The 21,326-nt window shown below is 29.5% G+C and overlaps 1 protein-coding gene across 2 annotated transcripts in view; it reads right to left on the bottom strand.

Annotated features, from left to right (window-relative positions):
• LOC123296607 (trafficking kinesin-binding protein milt) overlaps nucleotides 1–21,326 on the bottom strand; it is a 161,087-nt gene that overhangs the window by 120,676 nt on the left and 19,085 nt on the right. Inside the window, exons 2-4 of one of the 2 annotated variants that reach the window (XM_044878148.1) lie at nucleotides 18,436–18,745; nucleotides 4,973–5,077; nucleotides 1,194–1,298 (exon numbers count right to left, since the gene is read on the bottom strand). In XM_044878148.1, coding sequence (XP_044734083.1) covers nucleotides 1,194–1,298; nucleotides 4,973–5,077; nucleotides 18,436–18,745 — 520 coding nt within the window. Of the gene's footprint in view, nucleotides 1–1,193; nucleotides 1,299–4,972; nucleotides 5,078–9,815; nucleotides 10,021–18,435; nucleotides 18,746–21,326 lie in introns of those variants that run through there. The other variant, XM_044878151.1, reaches the window with a different exon arrangement.

Genomic DNA, 21,326 nt, shown 5'->3' with positions numbered 1-21,326 from the left:
TAATTATAACTAATAGTATTTATTAATAATTCTAATGTTTCAAGTTCATTTTGAAAGGTTAATACACGTCAAATATCCTAACATATAATAATTCTTTGTCATAATTAAAAAAAGAAAACATCAATTTTAATAAATACGTATTATTGAAAACACAATTATGTAAGAAATCATTAAAACAAACCAAAAAAGCATACAAAAAGTTGATAGAAAAACTTTTTAGGAGATAAATTCGGTGTATCAATAATTTAAGATCATATTTCGGAGAAAACTTCGAAGAAAAACATTGTCAGAGATAAATTCGGTGTATCAATAGTTTAAGATCGAATTTCGGAGAAAGCTTCGATATATCAGCAGTATAAAATCGTAAAACTCGTTTTTTTATTTCCACTTAGGAATCACAGTTCAAAAACAAACAAAAATAAAGTCTGCGGTAGCATTTATTTGGTAACAATTCATTGATTAGAGAATTTGTCGAGATATTGTTATTTTATTTTTTAGGATCTATCCCACAAAATTCAACTTTAATAGATACGCGAAGATCAAAGTTTTCATCTGCCAATTTTATGAAAGACAAGATTCTTTTTTTGTATAAAAATGAGGAATAAAAATTTCTTTCATTAAACCCCATTTGAAGAGTATTTCTGGAGATTTTTCCCAAAAACAAGTTTCCAACTTTTACAAATAATTTCCCAGAAGGTTTTATTATTATTTCTAGTGTGTTTGAAGACAAAAAATAGTACGATTATCGTAATGTAACCCATGCTTCAAAATTTATTTTTTAAGAATGATAACAAGAAAAAAGCATAAATATTTGAATCAATAATTGTAATCAAAATTTGAAAATATATTAAAATTGTTGAAAATATTTCAGGGAAGGTTAATAAACTTTTAAATAAAATCGCAAAGTTGACTACCGTAGACACAAACCAATAATAAATAACTAGTATCGTAATAAACAAGTTAAACAGATGGCAGAATAACTAAAACATATTTCTTGTTAGAAATCTGTAAAATAGTACAACAATCGCTAGAAAGAGAATACTAATCAATAACAAACTCAACTGTTGTAAATATCTAACTCTTTACTTTCTTTTAAAGTTGTGCCATCTGTTGGTAGAACATATAAACTAAATTACACAAATGGTTTAAATATTAGATAAAAAAATAAGTGATAAAAAAGTTTTTGTACTTACTAAAATAATTAAGTGTTTCCCGTATTTGTTCGGGAGATAATTTCAAATCAACGTCGTCTACTTTTAAGGCCGGACTAGGAATAAACCAATCTTGATTTTCGTATCCTAAAAAAAAAAAACAATTAAAATGTTTAATAACTGTATACTTAAAAAATTAAGTAAAACTTAACCAGAGAATATTATCTCCTTGTTCTCTCCTTTTTTTGAAGTCAGTTAAAAAATGAAATCAATTAATTTATTCGTTGAATTGTGTTTATTGCGGATTATATTTATTTATAGATATGACGCTTGACTAGTAAATTTTTACATAGAACTCTCCATTTTTTAAATTCATATAAAAATTTTAAATAGCAAAATTTTTATAATAAAATTTCACAATATCAATGACAAATTCTCTCAATTAATTATTATTATTAATGTACAAAGAGTCACACAGCTCTCTTTCCTTTATAATGAAATAATGAAATCGACGAAGTTTGTATTAATTTTTTTTCCACATAATCATATATAATTGACAGAATAATTCATATATAGCATATTTAATAATTCTTTTTAAATTAATAATTCCATTTTTTTAATAATTATTAATAAAAAATAATTACTTTTTTTAAAAAAACGACTTATTTTTGAGGTTGTGAGACAATCGGAATCATGCTAAATTCACATTTTCAGCTTGATTCTATAGAAAATTACGTTAAAATATAGTGAAAGCAAGTTGAGAGCCAAACAATTTATCATTCTGCATGTTATTTTATCATTTCTCCGTACGATTATTGAAGTTACGCGTTTGAATTTATAGTTTACAAAAACCATTATCAACTGTAAAATTACATGAAAAATCAATTAAAAAATTTTTTTTAATTTTTGTTAGTAGTTTTTAGTAAATTTTCGAAAAAAAAAGAAGTAAAAAGCATGGAACTTCTCTATTTCCGTCAAGTCGATTGATATTGAGTAGGAGTGTCCGAATAATATCATTCGATTTCAATTTAAGACAGATAATTTAAAGTTTCGGACAATACAAATTTTATTCGAATAAGTTGATTTTAAATATCTCTTCTTATTTTTCAATTTACTAGATATCTATTTTTTATCAAATTAGATACCATATTTCATTACAATGGCGGTATATTACAAAATCTTTTTATGAAGTTTCTTCCATCGGAATAAAACTAATAAGTCGATTTTCTTGAAGAAGTTCGGTCACTAAAGGCATTCTTCATTACGTGCTTCGTAGTAATGACTTCATGTTTGTGAAAAATGAAATACCTGCATAAAAGAGCAAGAAAACACTCAGATTCTATGTAATTGTCAACCCTATCACAAAATTTTTATTGGGGAAAATCCTTAAAAATAGTAAAATTTCGATAAATAAAAAAAGAGAAGTAATAGAAATTGAAACTATCAAAAGGTACTTCTATCAAAACTCTGCAAATTACTGAAATTTATCCCAGCTTCTTGACATTGTTCCGCACAGTAAACAACCGTAAATACTGAATTAAACCCCTATTGGACTAAGAACGAATGCTGGAGTACTGGAGTAGTATTTTGAGAGACGACTGAGCGCCATTTTCCATTAAGATTTTGCGGCGTACTTTAAATTCACTATAGTTAAATCATTATGTAATATATGTGTGTGACTCCTTGTATTTAATTAAACATACGTTCAGTTTATTATTACTATTATACCATAGAATGAGTTTTGTGTAATAATAATGAAGTGTGCAGCGTATTGTAATTTGAACTCTACGATGTTACATGCTTCAATTAGTATGACAACATGTTTTCATTTGATACGATAGAAATTCGATGTAATACCAAATTACACTTTAACTTAAATGGTAAACAAAAGTAACCTTTAAGTTTACTTAAATTACATTCAAAAAATAATAAAAAAATAGGTTGAAAAAAATCTTTGACATTTTAAATAGTTCATATCAATTTTAACCATAGTGATACAGGTGTCTCTTTTTTAACTTGACATTTGCAAAAAAACATATGCAAGAAATTTGAACAAAATTTCAATGATTTCGTGGTTAAATACACAATAGACAATTCTCGCATACGTTATCATTTTCCCCTTATAAGATACGAATACCCTATGGCACGCCATTTTACTATTTAATGTCCGAAAAAAAATGATCGTAATAATAATACATTATTATTATGTTATCATCATAATAATAATCATTTTCATTATGTACATAATTTTAATTCAATCATTTTTATTATGTACATAATTTTAATTCAATCATTTTTATTATGTACATAATTTTAATTCATATTAAATAGTAAAACGGCGTGCCATATATTTCCATTATGTACATAATTTTAATTCAATCATTTTTATTATGTACATAATTTTAATTCTCTATTTCCATTATGTACATAATTTTAATACAATCATTTTTATTATGTACATAATTTTAATTCTCTATTTCCATTATGTACATAATTTTAATTCAATCATTTTTTTTTTATCTAATTCAAATAAAATTAACTGATTTATTATTATGTATCATCATAAAAATAATAATAATACATTTTTATTATGTTATCATCATAATTTTAATTCTCATCTCTCTTTTCTCATCTTATCTTATATCAATTTCTCTTTTACTAAGATTTATTTTACAAAATATAAAATATAAAATTTCTGATTGAAAAAAAATAATTAATTAATTTTTTTCTCGATAAAAATTAGCCTATTAAATAGTAAAATGGCGTGCCATAATACCCTACAAAAATTTAGGGTTTCATTTGAAAAAATGAAATTGACCACCATTCAGCACCTATCCACCTGAAAATAAATATACATTTGGAATTGATCGATGCTTTCAAATCAACAAACTTTAGTTTGAAAAAATTTTTTGTATCTGAGTTATTTTTTAATTTTTTTGCAAATGTCAATTTAAAAGAGCACCCTGTATTAGAAGAATAGAGTAAGCACTCGTGAGAGTATCCCCAGGAAAGACAGAAAACGCTGCCGAGCTACCGTATCTCTATGTAGCATACATAGAGCTGTAAAGTCGCCGCCAGAATGGTTATCGCAGTATAGACAGACAGATAAAGTGGTCACGTATATCTGTATAGAAACAGATAAAAGGATATTTAAACGAACAATTTTCATGAAATTTATTGTACAGGGTTTTATAATCTAGCTAAGTTTCATTTTTAGAAACGGTGTTTTATCCTTGTTATCGGGAAAAACTGAAACATCAACTGCAACATATGACTCCTTCTGACATCTATTGGCGAGTATATACATAGTACATGGTTCGCTTCGTATGTATTGTATAGTGTGAAGTCCGTGTGGCTTTGTCAGTTTTGACTGATATGTAGCTAGTGTGATATTTACGTATATCGTAGTTAACGAAATAAAGTATATTACCAGGACATTCAAATTGGTATTTGTGTGGAGACATTTTAAACGATTCTTATATTAGTGATTTAATTTTTGTCTTTTTAACTAAAAAAATACCGAGCAAAGCTCGGTCATCTAGGTACTAACTAATTATCCATGCATCGGATCAAAAAATGGAAGAGGACTTCTCGTCTTAGAATTTTATTTTGTACCTGATGCAACAACGGCGTCCATTTCTTCTGGGACACCGTGTATAAATTTAGATTTTATCATCTCGTTATCGGGCAATAAAGCAAACATAAAATTAGAAGAAAGATTTAATTGAGAATTCGATGACAGTCGGGGGAAAGGAGGATGTAGTTAAAAAATAAAAATTTAAAAACCAAAAACAAATGCAATAATAAAAAATAATACCAACCTGTAAATTGTGTTAATGTATCAGCACGTAACTTATATTTAGGTATTTGTTCTTCCAATAAACTAATTATTTCAACTTCTGGTATTTCTTCGCCACTACACACTTCTATAAAAAAACAAAACAGAAAAAAAACAATTTAAAAAACACTAATTAACTAGTAAAACCACAGTTAAATTGTTAAAACACACACACAAAAAGTGAAACTTTAAAATAAATCCATTTAAAATTAACCTTGAGTTTAGCCATTTAAGTTTAAATATGAGATTCGTTTGTTATTATTAGGAAAATTCATTTTTTGTTTTTCTTAATGAAAAACTTTTCTGTACGTCAAAAAGAAATCTTATTTTTAGGTTATGTTTATGTTAAAAATGATTTTATTATAAGGTTGTGTATTCAATTTTCAAGGTGATAACAAATTATTATTGAATCATTTCATTTCATATAATTATATTCACTGTTGTCTCGGAATCAGGTTCATATTATGAATTTCCGCAAGGTTAATTTCATAAATATATGCGCATGGTTTTATTTAAGTAGGTATACATATTGTTTAGATAAAATAAGTAGGCTTAAGGATGTACGAGCGCCAGGGCAATTTGGGATAAAAGGGTTTATTATTAAGCCATGTATAAATGAAATATGCATAGTATATTAAGTTTAGTCCCAAGTTTGTAACGCTTAAAAATATTGATACTATGAACAAAATTTTGGTATAAGAGTTCATAAAATCACCTAATTAGTATATTTCCGGCTGCCTGTCTGTCTGTCGTCTGTCTGTCCGTCTGTCATCACGATTACTCAAAAACGAAAAGAGATATCATCATAGTTGAAAATAAGGTACAAATAATTTCAACCACAATTCTAAATTTGCGTTGGCGCTCGTACTACCTTAAGTCAATAAACATGAATTTTTATTTTTTCTAAAAAAAAATCAATAAAAATTATTTTTATCAATATTTTGCTTCATATGGAGGTACACTTTCCCCTCCAGGAAACATGCAATTCAACATGCAATGGCACTGTAGGAAAATGTAAAATCTGACATAATGTCAGAAGGATAACTTTTCGCCGTTCTTGCTTACTTTTTTGCTTCGCAATTTGATACAAATGGGTTTTAAAGGTAAATTTGATCCAAAAATATTAAAAAATCGCGTTTATTTAACGATTTGGCGAATAGTTTCCGAGAAAAATGATACCACGGATCAATTTTCGACTTTATCTCGAAAAATTTCAATTCAATCGTTGAATGAGCATGATCTTTGTTTCTTTTGGGTCAAAATTACCTTATGTATTGAGTTTGATCAAAATCGGTGACAGAACTTTTTCCGATTTTTTGTAATTTTTTTAAGGGGGTCAAAAATATCGAAACATTACAATTTCTTGTTTTAAAATTCATTTATGTTAAATATTAATAATTTATAGAAGTACGTTACATTCTAGCATAAAGATAAGACTCATTTTTGTTTGGCTACCAACGGAAAGAACTTTGCTAGGTACTAAAAGTGATAACAAATTAGACATTGCCGTGTTATCTTTTAATTATTTTGCAGATAACAGATAAAATTATGACATCAAATTAATATTTAATGATAAATAATTTTTTGCACAAGTAAGTAAATAGGTACTTTTTTATATTTTGTAAGACTTTCATTAATTCGTTCATGAACAGAACCCGATTTTTCTAGGTCTAAACTAGAAACCAAATATGTTTTTACAAGAAAATCATTTTCCATCTTTTTCTCAGCATATTACATTTTCACAAGTAAGATATTGAATGGATTTCAGTTAATATGTATACTTGCGTTCAATAAAAACGTTCCTATATATTAGATATTTTGATGTCAATACGGACTTTAAAAAAAGAGTGCGTTTTTCAATCAACAAATATGCAGAGTGATAATCGTAACTCGATGGATATAGCTATAGCGAGCGTATTCTTTATACAAGCTTTAAGAAGAAAGTGCCTTTCGACTTTATTACTTTATTAAACATTGTCCTGATTTTATTGAACACAAGATATATTTATATATATATAATGCTAATGTTAGTACGTGAAGACAGGGTTTTCTCTATGACCTCTAACTCACATCAACTTCCCGTTGGGGCGGTATATACTCAGTGATCTCCTGGTGAAATTAAGAGAGTTTGATTGCGGTGGGTGTAAGTGGGTGGCAAAAATATGAAAAAATATATATCTGTGGTTCTTACTCATGTGAACTTTCGGAAATTTTCTGAACAAAGTTCAAAAATAAACTAGAAAGTTCCAAAATGTGTGTAACGATCAAAATCGATTCGAAATTTTCCAGAAAATTTTAGAAATTATCTAGAAAGTTTGTTTAGACCGACAACTATAATCATGATCAACTTTAGACTGATCTCCGAGAGCTGTTAGCGCCATCTCTGTACGATCAGTAGAACTTTCAAGCCCGAACCGGAAACGAACTTTCTGGGCCTTCTTCCGAAATTTAAATCTTTAAATTTCAACCAAGTTTAGTGTTTTTTCAAGGGTTTTATTGTTAAAAGTAAGTTATTTATATAAAAATATTCTGTCTGGATATAAATTTTATTAAATTAAACGATTTTCTAACAAGAAAAAGGGCAATAGAAGCTAATACAATAGAATAAATCCCTTCTCTCGAGCATTCTTTTAACCATAAGTCTCTAGAACAACCTCATGGTATAAAACAAGGCGACTTGAGTCAGTCTATAATATTTACGTTAAAAAATGGATCCTTAAATATTATTTAAACCATTAAACATGCGATGTATTTAAACCCAAGCAACGCCGGGATTGGCTGCTAGTCCATACTAATATTATAAATGCGAAAGTAGCTCTGTCTGTCTGTCTGTCTGTCTGTTACTCTTTCACGCCTAAACGGCTGAACGGATTTTGATGAAATTTGATATGGTGATAGATGATAACCTAGAAATGGTCATAGGCTATAAATAATCACGCTATCGTTCTTAGGGGGTAGGCAGTAGGCAGATAACTAAATTGAGTTAGTGATTTTTAGTCGTTTTTGTTGGGACTTTTGCTCTTTCACGTCTAAACGGCTGAACAGATTTTGACGAAATTTAGTAAGGTAATAGATGGTTACCTAAAAACGGATATAAGATCAAAATGATCACGTCATCGTACTTAGGGGGTAGGAAGTAGGCAGAAAACTGAATTGAGTTAGTGATTTTTTTATGGTTTTTGCTGGGAGTTTTGCTCTATCATGCCTAAACGGCTGAACGGATTTTGATGAAATTTAGTTAGGTGATAGATAGTAACCTAGAAAAGGATATGGAATATGGGGGAGGGGTGAAAGTGGGAATGTTGCCTAGCAAAGCGGGTAGTTCACAGCTAGTATTTTATAAAACAAAGAAATAGGAAAATTTTGAAATGAAAATACTTTTTAATCTATTTGTTGAAAAGATAAGCAAAGAAAAAAAACTTAAAAATATGCAGTTTTATCTTTATATTGAGTATATATTGATACACTGCGTCTAAACATTATGTACAGTAACTTGTCGGTTGTCTTATGAACTTGACTATAATGGCCAAACTACCTTAAATATTTATCGAGTCCTACATGTGCAGAGATAAAAATTTTGTTGTTTCGACAATTCATTTTTAAAGAACAGTTACATCAAATATTAATAAAAATATTTCATCAAATCAATAAGATGATAGTTTTATATAATCTTCTGAAACAGAGATATAATATAAATGTTCCCCCATTCTTATCCCCACTACTTTGATTTCTATCATACATGTTTATACAGAATTCGTATAACATATTATTTAAAATAATATTTTCATCTAAGGGTATGTGACCTTTGAACTTTATAAAAATTAATCTGCAAACCGACAAATCACACCAATTTAAAATCAAATCGAGTTAATTCGGTTTTATTATTTAATTTCAGAGCTTATATAGATAAAATACACAGCGTTCACGCGTTCTGCACATGGGCCAAATATTTCACGTCTTAAGTATTCTTTAACTTTGTAAATCATAATCTCTACATAATTTTAATGCACTACTTTATTTCACTATATTTCCATTACAAGTTTTTTTAATTTACTGAGTACGACTTATATTAATGTAACGAAGGTAAACGAACAAGCTCGAAAATTCCCGAAGTTAATATTTTTTTGCTTGCACCTTTGCTCTCGTGATGAGAGAAATTCTCGCAATTTTTGAAGGAATTGAAAAAAAAATATTTAAAGAAACTGTGGATAGGTTGGAAAAATCTTGAATATTCTTAATTCGAAAGTGGATAAAACTTTATGAAGATAAAAAAAGTTTCAAGCACATATGTCATTTGAAAAATAAAAGAAATTTATGTTTTAAATCAAGCGTCAACAAAATGCTCATAGCGCGAATGCTATCGGATTAAGTGTAAGTGTGCCTTAGGGTTCTTAATTTTTTGCAAGATGATAAAATAATCAAGGGCGTTATGGCCCCTACCAAGACGTTATCCTAAGAAAAAAATTTAAAAAACCGGCTGACTACGAGAATTACTTTTCTGAATTACCGGATTATTTTGGATTTTCCAGTATAATCTATTAAACATTTCCCTGGTTGTTAGAAATTCATATAAATTAAAATCATACTGAGGTTTGATATTATTATAAATCCAATTTCAAGCCACATCTCGAAAACTATACGTTAAATATGTGGTTTTTTCCAATTTTTATTAATTATTCCCAAATAATTCCCGAATAAGCACCCTTCTACCAAATTTGTTGTTATTTTTAGCCATGGTTACAGGGTGCCACGGATATTGGTAGCAACAAATCGGGATAGTAAGTATTTGGTCAAGACGCCGCCGGTCTATTTAAAATCAAACTCACCCTGATGCCATTTCATTAAAATATCACTATATTTCTCATCATTTAACTCAGACAATTCTGAAGCGTCTTTCGAAGATGATGCCGCAACTTCTTGTGAGGACCTTCTACGTGAATTCCGAGAAGATCGATTAAAGTAATTCATTGTTTATACATTATAATTCTATTTTGAGTCATTTCAATTCAAAAATAGTTTCACTTTTTTCATTCACACATAAACATTACTTCAAAAACAAAACACTAACACTCTCAAAGTTATGTCACAAAAAATTTTTTTTTTTATTGGTTATGTAATAAACAATTTTTTTTGAAGTTTTATGGTTCATCAACAAATACGTAAATTATGAAAATGATAAATACATAAAATAGGAAACATGAAATCCATCATTTTGGAATTGTTTTAGAGGCTTCTAGAGTTGTCTTTGAGATAGAAGCCCGTGAACTAAAACTGTTATGACATTATTTAAAATACATAGTCACTATTAATGAATGCGTTTTAAAATGTATTATGGTACCTCCATGTCCAAGACCATGAGACAACACATCGAATTGTTCTTGTGAAATTTCCAAACTTTCCATGATTATAGCAAAAATGGACTTCATAACTTGCAACTCTTCAATGAAAAAAAATTCAGAAATTTCTACTTGCGTCACATTCTGATTAAAAACCATGCATTAACGAAAATTGAAACCAAAAACAAAAATTTTGGGACTAAAACTGTCTTATTTTTTTTCCGAAATTTCCAAACAATTTCTTATTTTTCAGGTCGATTGCCATCCTGTCGATGAATAAATGTCCCCGAAGCTACCAGCCGAAGTAGCTTAGGTCAATTTAGGCCTGGCAAAAAAAATTTTGGTAAGGGGGATTGTACTGAAAATACGACAGATAAGTATTAGCAGAAAAAAATTAACTTGAAAGGCAGAAAAGTTGAATTAAATCGGTTTATTCAAGGTGAAAATACTCCAGACTTTTTTTAAAAGTCGAGCCCGTCTGTCCAATCACCCAGAATTCTTCTGTACACTTCGGAGAACAACTGCATACCAAGAAAACTAAAAGAAAAAATTTCCATTAACTTGAGAGGCAGAAAAGTCGACTTTTCCCGATTTATTTACAATAATAAAATTTAGGCCTTTTGCAAAGATCGAGCCCGCCTGTCCAATCTCCCAGCCTTCTTCTGTACATTCCTATAAAAGAATTGATTCCAAGAAAGCTAGAAAAAACCAGAAGAAAAGAATTCATATCAACTTGACAAGCTAAAATGTCGACTTGTACCGGTTTCTTCAGAGCAAGCCGCTAAATACCTTTTCTAAAGGTCAAGTCTGTCTGTCCAATCATCTGGATCTCTGCTGTACACTTCAAGGAACAATTACATACCAAGAAAACCAGTAGAAAAATTTACATTATTTTACTTTTGGCTGGTAAAATACCAGACGCTAGTAGTTTCAGGAGCATTGCAGAAAAGGGCATTTCTGAATCGAGCTAGTGAGCTTAGTCTTCAGACCAGAAAAATGGCAGTTAGTTAATAACATTCCAATATCAAAAACCTCCCAAATTTCTAGCCATGTTTAAATGCATAAAAAAATGCCAATCGCCCACAGGACAATTACTGTCAGGTTTAATTAAATTGATTCACGTTTGCTCATGGTAAATTGAACCCAAATCTTAGCTTTCGAGATACGACTTAAGTCGAATAAGCAACAATTATTTTTAAATGGCAAAGTAAGAACACTTTCTGACAGATTAATTTTTTCGGATATTTTCAATTTTAAGATTTTTCTAAGAACTTTCTGCTTTCACGTACTTTCAACAGTACTGCTTTAGTTTGTACATCGAAGTCGTATGGCATTTTACATGCATTTTGCTCGGACGGCGTCTATTAGAAGAAGATGTTGAAATAATACTCTAACGTATTTTTCTCGATTTTTTTTATTAAGGAAATTTTTGTATGAGTGTACGTGTGGACGAAAATAACGATGGTCTATTAAATATAACGTTCAAGAGGATTATTTGATTGGATAATTGCCAAAAAAATTGAATTTTATACAAAATCGTTTTGTTTTAAACTAATTTAGAAGTTCAATGTTTATTTTTGTAATTGTTGCATTTTGGAAAATAAGTTATAGTAGAAAATAATTCTAAATTTTTTGATCATCCAAATTGTCCACGAGTAGTATTTTCATTCTTTCTATGATCATTAATTTCCAATTGAAAGGAGAAATAACTGAATATCAGAGTTCTATCACTAAAGTAATATTTCCCCCCTTCATAAGAATTGCAAGGTGTGTTAACACTACCTTTTGGAGCAAAAGACACTATCGTAAGATTAACTCACCTTCATATTAAAATTTTCGATAACCCGTCTAACTGAATACGGAGAGGCTGCAGAAGTGCACAAAGGTAAAGATAGCGAAAAAAATTATATTTTAACGCAAGTAAATAATAGTTTAAGAAAACTAAAAAATATGTTTTTCTAACTGGCTGGACTAAAAACTAGAAAATAATTTCAATTAGTTCAAACAAAAAATGGAGTGATTCAGAAAAACATCATTTCAAGCTTTCAATTATTGTAAATAATTTTTTTGACAGATATTGGTCAAAGTAAAATTCATTATAAAATTCCTTAAAAAGCACCCCACTTTTTTTAACGATAAAATGATTTTTATCTTAATCACTCTTTTTTTTTGAAGTTATAGAAATTATTTTCTACTTTTTAGTTCAGCTAGGTGTTTTTTGTGTTTTTTTTAAACTAAGTAGTATTTTTTTTCTACTTTTTAGTTTTCGTGATTTCAGATATGGAAAAAATCGTTAACCCTGAAAATCCTGATTAGAATAATCGGACTTATTACATTATTGTATTGCAATCGGTCTTTGATAAATGTGTGAAGCTTCAATTAAATCCGACGTTTTGAAGTGGGTGAAAATCAGATTCAAAGATTCCGTTACATAGATACCAAAAGCTAATAAAAGCGTGTTAAAAAGGCGGAAAATGGTTGGGTAGTGAGACCTTCAATAGACACTTTCTTGACGAATAAATTTGGAATCTTTCATTCTGCAATTTCGAGGGATTCTAGAAGTGCGCAAATCCTTAAAAAATCAACATGAAGTTTTTTTCCGATAAGAATAAAAGAAGTCGCAGGAGTTGCTCAAATAGTGATAAATCAATATGGCTTAATAATCTCCCCCCTCCCCTCGTCATTTATTTCATACTTTCGATGCAGAGCTTATCAATGTATATTTTCGTAGAAATATGACTAATAATCTTATTATTAAATTGATCAAAATAGGATTCTGCAAATTTTCTTTCAAATAATTTGAAATAATATAAAAGTTATAAAATTTTTATTTAACTTTTAATTTTGGTTGCCTCTTAAACTTTAACAATAGAAACTTTAAAATAAACTTAATTATACTGATAAGAAAAGTAATAAATATGATAAGAGTGATTAAAACAAATCCAAGCACATCTAGCATCAAAAATTTAAACCAAGACAAATCCGCTGCTGGACTGCGTAAATGTTGAGCGCCGCCATGTCGAATTACATATTCAATCCACCATATTGCACGATCCAATGGTTTTGTTTGTTGATCCCAAATTTGACTTCCAAGTTTTTTAACTTGTAATTTATAACTAAAAAATAATTTTGCAAATAACCTCAGTTTTGTCGAAGAGAATCATCTTACGAGTAGGTATTTAAAAATTGGCGATATTTGATATCTGTACCCAAAACGGTTTGGAAAAATGTTATTACCATTATGTGCTACGGTAAACGAAAATGTCGAAATATTTGATATTTGGACGGTTTGACAATATAATAATCTGAAACTCTAATCTAAAAAATTCAAAAGTCGGGTTTATTTAAGGATTGGGCGAGTAGTTTTCAATTCGAAAACTCCTCGCCCAATTTTTGTTTCTTTTGGGTCAAAATTACTCTATGAACCTACTGAGTTTTATCTAAATCGGAGACAAATTTTTTTTCCCCGATTTTTTGTAATTTTCTACATACTTCTTAGAAGAAATCGAAAAATTCGTGAAAACCCAAAAACAGTGTCATTGTTAAGTAATTTTCAAGAATTTTAGATACTTCTTAGATCCAAAAGATTCTGAAGATTCTTCTGATTTCCAAAATAATTTGCTGTTATTTAATCTTATAACATGTCAGTTTTCCCGGTTTGTGGCCATTCTCAAACATGACAGTTTTGTTATTTCGCGCCAATCCCCAAATTTACTTAAAAACTGTTAGAATAAACTTTTGTATAAAACAAGAAAAAAATGTTTTTAAGATATTTTAGGCACACTCAAAAATTTAATTAAAACCGATAGCATCACACTATTCATGTACAACAATAACTAACCTTGGATTGTTAGCAACATCAATTATCGCCTCAAATAATCTTTCCACAGACAATTCATCATACGACATTTGACGTCCAATTCCTAACGCCACAATCCGATTAGCATTAAATTTTTGATCTCCTCCAAATGGTATCCCAATCATTGGGACTCCACTACTTATGGCTTCCTCAATAGATTGTAATCCTCCCTGAGTGATAAACACTTTTACATTAGGATGATCCAAAATATCCTGTTGCGGTAACCATTGTTTGATTAAAACATTTTCTGGTTTATCAGGTAACGTACTATCCTCCCATTTCCATAAGATATTGAAGGGTAATTTTTTAAAAACTTCTAAGATTGCGTCGCGTTTGAATTTGGGTAAATTTTTACTTTTCATGTTTGAGCCCAAACTAAAATAAATTACACCTTGTTTCGAATTATCCAAGTACTCCTGCAAATCCTACAAAATGCAAATATTCGATTTTGGTACGTCAATCGAACATATTCGATAAAATATTTTATCACCTACTTGTGGCAACGGTTTTCGTTCGACCCGATGTAATCCTCCAATTTCAATTGAGTTCGGAACTCGTGGACGTGGAATATGCCACACTGGATTTGTATTCGTTATTAGCAAATCCATAGATTTTTGCATGGTCCATAAATCTGTAACGTTCTCATCAAAATATTTTCGAGTCAATTGATTATATTTTGGAAGCAAATCAAAATGATAATAGTATCGAAAATCCATCATTTCCCATAAATTATCCAAACGTTGCCAAAACGTTAAGTTATGTCCACCCCATTTATAAAATCCAGCATAATAGCTAGGATTTGGTGGCATACCCATTGCATCCAAAACATCAACACGCGTTTCCGCCGAAAGTAAACCAATCAGGGGGCAATTAAAACGTTCCTTAAAAATGTACAATCCACCCAGTGATAAAGATTCCACAATTACTAAATCAAATTTCACATTTGGATCGGTAATTATAGGTTCCATGGTTTGGAAAAGATTTTCAGTTAAATCAACAAGTTTTTTTCCTAGTGCACGAATATGTCGTAATTTTTGTTGGCCCATAAATAGATCATGAATTTTAAATATTTCATAGGCAGCTTTGTTTGTCGAAATTTCAGTTAAGTTGGTTAACGTTGGATCGTTAATTGGATTTGGTGTAACGCATGTCACTTGGTGTCCACGTATTGATAGTTCCTTGATTATTGGCCGGTAGAATATATGATGACTTGGCGAAGGTGTTGGTAGAACCATTAAAATTTTGGCACATTTTGTAAATTGAAGCACTAAACTTAATATCACTAATCGAATTAACGGATTTCGTAGCCACATTTTTTTAAACTAAACATATGATCTTCGTTTTTAATAAGAAATAACTTTAATAACTTCATTATTTTTTTAATCGTACACTAAAGATAAGAAATTATTTGATAATAAAAAAAACTGTTATCTTTTTGAGATGGAGATTAGTTCTTTTCCTTATTATTGATTATTGTAGGAAGGGGAGGGGGGTTACCAATCAGTTACTCAATAGGCAATTGAGGAAATTTAAATTCTCTATATACACTACATCTTTGAAATTTTCCACATTTGTTTATTAGGTTGTAAGCACTTTGTAAAAAAAAGTCTATTTCTCAGGGGCGTACTTCATTCCTTTTTTGGAGGGTGGTTGGGGATTTTAATCAGTATTTTACAAATTACAAAAAAACTATGCATCAAAAAAAAAGTTCAATCAATCAGTTCTAGCTGAAGTATTTCTGCACATTTTCATTTTTTTTTCGACTTTCTAGCTTCAAAATTGATCGAGATATGCCAAATTTAAAATGGAATTTTTTTTGCTCATTCAATCAAAGTTAGAGATAGAACAAGTTTAAATGTAAAAGTTATTCCTTATAAAAAAATTAACAACTATGATTTGAATTATTCTTTCGTAAACATCACTGTTTACCTGTTAGGGCGCAATTAAGGAAAAAGTGTTGATTTTTTTCAGGTTAACTTCAACCAGTGGTTTTGTGAAACATTCTATAAAAAATTCCAGAAAATACTTTCAAAAAGGTGGTTAAGTAAGCCCGTGAGAAGTCAACTTTTTTTTACAATGTGCTTACACCATAATAAACAGCTGTGGATATTTTATTTTCAAAGATGCATTAATTTTTTTCTTTTAGATATTTAGATATTTTAAGATTTTATTTGTTACTGAAATTAAAATCACAAATTTTAGCTCAATAAAATATGCTATAAGAGCTGTTGGTAACGTCACAAAAAAGTTGATTTCAAGACGATTTTATTTTAGATTTTTTTTTTTAATTATACAGGCATTAAGTACGTTTAAATTTCTTTTAACACTTCAAATGAAGAATTCTCACTTCACGCATAGAAAAGTGAAGTTGGTTTTTAAAAATCTTTACAAGTATGCAAGATATAAACGTTTAAAATTCCTAATTAAACAAAGAAGAAGATACTGACTAGTGACGTCATACATGGGTATCACCATAAAGATTACATATAAAACTTTGTTTTTCTAAAAAGAGATGGGCAACCTTTGAATGCAATCTTTGATTGCTTATAACGTTTTTTAATTAATTTTAATTTAACTTTCAAATTTTGTCAAGTTTAGTTTTACATTTTTATGAGCAATATGGACAAATCGACACCAAGATTATCCCCTATTAACGATATAGAAAAAAAATAATTTGTGTTTGAAAGATATTTTGGCAAATGGTAAGGGGCCTTTGGCGAACTAAAATTCAAAAATTTGGGATGCAACCTTTGAGGAAACGTACCACCCTCTTGAATTTAAGGAGTTTTTCCGCTATAGTCCGTTCCCTACGAATTTTAACAAAAAAAGCAGGGAGATAAAATTATTGAAAATTACATTTTCTACAATAAAAGGTTCAATAAGCTTTTGAGGTATATTGTTTATTAAAAAAATTATCGCATGATTTGGCCAAGAAAATAGAGGTTGAAGGTTTTTCTTCGAACTTTCCACTGCTTTTTTCTACGAATTATGTAGAATGTTTATCATAACATTCAGAAGACACACTTTTTTACTTTTTGTAACGCATACTGTTTATGGATTCCGAAAAAATTAAACAAATCAAATAATTTTTCGACTGAAAATAAAACACGCAATAAAATACTTAAAAATTTATATAAAAATAATAATAATTTTATTGTACGCATAATATCGACATACTATTTATTTTCTACCTCGAAAAATAAAAGTTGATGGTAAAAAGTATATTGAACTCGTGTGAACTATAAAATTTATCGATTCAAATATGTAATAATATTTTTTGGTGAATGGATATAAAGTGAAGTTAATACAGAATCGAAAAAAACTGTGTAAAAGGAAATAGAAAATTCTAAAATTACTTTTTGCTGCAAATAAACTGACGTTTTTTTTTATTGTCTTAAGTAAATATTAAAAATTATTGAAGCCACAACTGTGAACATATGTTTTAAGTTTCATGTCTGCAATAATACATATTAAGTAAACTAGTTGTAAATCTTCCAAGAAACTTCCATATGAAATGCACTTGGAAAATCTTTAATGCAATTCCGAGGAAAATTTAGATGTGCAGTTTTAGATTCATCCTTTATCAAAGAAATGCCTGTAATTGAGTCTTTCACCAAAAGGTTCATTGATTCAAGATGCTCGAATATTTGCTCTATTCTGATCCTTTATTTAAAAAAATACCGTAACTAGCCATTATTTGGGCTCTGTTTTTCGAGAATAGAATTTTGGGAAACTTAGCTTTTAATTTTTATAACTTTTTTCGTAAATCTTATAATAAAAAAGTTTTCCATATATAGTCAACTTAAGTAGACATCCCGTATATAAGTATTCGGTCGGGATCAAGTCGTTATAAGCGATTTTGACTGTATTGTGATGATACAAAACGTTTTAAAAGGACGAATGTGTTAGAAAAATTTCGAGAGGACTTTAATATACGCTTTTTAGGAATTTTCCAACTAAACGATTTTAAGGAATTTTTTTGAATAAGAGAAATTGTTTACAATAACGAACGAGTCTAATATTTTTAATTGTGGAAGTCAAAGATATGATTTTTGAATTATAATATGTGACTTTTTTTTTGGACATAGTCCAACCAGACCATCAAGTATTAATCCTAATTTTTTTATATGAAATAAAAAGAATAAACTGGCTGGAATTTCAACGCCGCATTATTAACGAAAATGATAATTATCAACCAGAAAAGTTCAACAAACTGGAGAAAAAATGAAATAAGAATAAATGTATACTGACCAGTAATAGTTTCAGCGTCACGTGTAGATATTTGTGATTGTAAGCTACGTCTAGACGTAGATACTGGAGGACGTCTTGTACTAGCTATAATACTTCGACTACGTGATGCTGGTGATGTTAAATCTAGCTCCAAATATGTGGGGGGTGTCACCGTTGTGTTATTTGATGGTGACGAAGTTGTAGAGGTGATAGGCGATTGTTGTGTTGAAGCGGTTGCGGTCGTCGTAGGCCGCGCACGACCCTGTACATCCTCAATGGCTGCCAGCTTGTTATTCGACACAGAGGCGACACTATGTAACGCCTCTCCTTCCTGTAACGAGATAACCAAAACAAATTGAATTAATTTATAATAATAAACCATATGAAGCTTTTTGTTTATACAACATCTTTGATTGTTTTTCTTGTATTATTTACAAGATTAAAGTAAGATTTAAGCATTTAGGATTCCGTACCGTCGCTTTTTTTTATTATTAAGCAATGTTTGCAATAGAAACGATGAAAAATACTGAGAAAATTTCGCTTTTGAAATCAACGCTAACTATATCCTTAGCTAAATGAAGCGCCTCGATTCATTGACGTCGACTTCAAAGCATCATTATTCAAAGAAAAAAGATTGTTAGAGTCGATACTTCAAAATAATTTTTTCATTTTTCTGAGTTTTTCAGAAATATCGGTTTTATTTTTAGTAAGATAAACCTATCGGATTATGATTATCAATTCGGAAAATTTTCGAAGAAGACTAATTTAAAAAAATAGGTGTGAAAAAGAGAAACAAGAAGTTTTTCGGTTTCGGAACGATCCGCACGATATTCTGCACGCAGTTTTATTTGTACATTGTTTGTTTTTTTTTTGGTGACGTTTTCGTTTTTTAAGAATTTCTTCATGGACCTTGCAGCAACAGAATCTTAAACATAGAAAAATAACTTCAAAAGATCAAGAAAACCGCAGTAACATCATATTTTCAACTTTTCGAAAAATGAAGGAATTAAGTTGAAGTTCTGGTAAAAGCTGTAACTTATGATCATAAAAAATTTTGAGGAAAAGGAATTTTCTGAAACAGCTCGTACAGTTCAGACAAATAATCGGATTTTAACTCTTTTTTTTTTTAAATTGCAGGTTTGACAACAATTGGAAATTGAAAATTCTCAATTTTGTACTTTGTAATGATGCAAATCTGAATTTTTTTGTTTGAGCTTTTGTATTTTTGTTTTGTAATGTTTCGGCTCAGAATCGAATTTTGAAAAATAAAAATGATGTTCTTGAACTGAACAAGCTGTTGCAAAATCAGTATAGCCTATAATCGATTCAAGAAATTGCTCTTCGCATGTGAATTTGAGCTGTATATTAAAAACAACTCAACCAATCATCATATGAACCTGATTTTAAAAATTTTTGTTTTGGGCAAAATTATCTTATTCAAAAAAACTTTGTTTAAGTATTGGGTAATTTTGACCCGGAAAAATTAAAAAATGGTGTTATCTTAATGATTGGTCAATTAGAAAATCCATAACTCAGATGGATTCTTACTTTATTTTGAAAGCTGTTCGTCCTTGATATTTAAATTGAGCGTCTTCAGATTTTTAACCACCGAAGTTTGACTGGTATGTGTGTGTGTGTGTGTGTGTCTGTCTGTCTGTGGCGAAAAACGGATGAACCGATTTTGATTATTTTGTTTCGTTTGAAGGGTAATTTAATGGAGAGTGTTCTTAGCTATGTAGTGCTCTTAGCAAGTGCGAGTTTAGGGTACCGTACCCGAAAAAACAAAATAATTGGCGTTCGTCAAAATCAGCTCAGTTTGGAAAAGCCTTTAAGGAAAAAGATAATTTCTAATTTTTGTAAATTTTACTTGTACATGTTTTTAGTTATCCATATAAATAATTATTTTTTACTTTTTAGTAAAATAAAAGCTTATACTTTAAAAAGTATTTTTATTAAAAAATTTTATTGTTATTGAGAACGCGTATTGTTGTACTCAATAAAACATTGTTACATAGGTCATTATTTTTAGTGAATGTAATGAACAAGTACATACTAGCTAGTGCGCCTAATATTTTAATATGTAAGGGGGACCGAACAGGCGGAACCTAGTTAACTAAAATATGTTTGTTTATATCATATGATTAATTTTACATTCATAAAAGAATTCCATGTTACTATTTTACATATTGAGCACAACCATAACATATTTTACGGCCACGGACGAACGTTACGGAAACATCAGTTCAATGCATGTACTCAATTATTTTAAATGCGGCTTTGAAAGATGATAGTATAAATAAAAATACTTGCTGACATGGAACAATGGATCACTTTGTATCATCAAAGCTTTTAAAATTTATTAAAAAATTAACAGTTTAGTTTTAACCAGTAAAATTATCAGCTTTAGTGAATTTTTTTCCAATTCGAGTCTGAAATTTTATACAGGGTGTCCCAAAAGTGTGGAAATCCCTGAAAATTTCGCAGAGTCATCAGGAAAAAAGGATTGCCAGGATTTTCCCTCTTACTTTAGAGTTCCCTAGGAAATAAGATCTATGACCTTGGAATTACCTTGAAGGTCATGGTCAAAGTCATATTTGGGCGTAAATATTCTGCTTTTTCCAAATCCTCAATAAAAAAGTGGTTCCCATTTGAAAAATCGATTTTTGATTCGTTGTAGCTTTAAGGTTATGTTCAAGGTCAAATTCAAGATCCCCATTGGATTTCCCGTCAAAAAATACGCTGGGCATGATATTTTTCATTTTTTTCAACGCTAACTCTGCGAGATCTCCCGGAGTTTCCACACTTTTGGGACACCATGTTCACTTATTGTGTTATTATGTTTTTCGCCATTTATCCATAATCAAAAATTTATTTGAATCAAGTGTTCCAATTTCTTTGTCCATGAGTGTAGA

This window comes from Chrysoperla carnea, chromosome 3 (genome assembly GCF_905475395.1).
Source record: "Chrysoperla carnea chromosome 3, inChrCarn1.1, whole genome shotgun sequence".
NCBI lineage: Eukaryota > Metazoa > Arthropoda > Insecta > Neuroptera > Chrysopidae > Chrysoperla > Chrysoperla carnea.
Note: the sequence above shows the minus strand (reverse complement) of the source record. Positions and strands in the feature narration are given on the sequence as shown.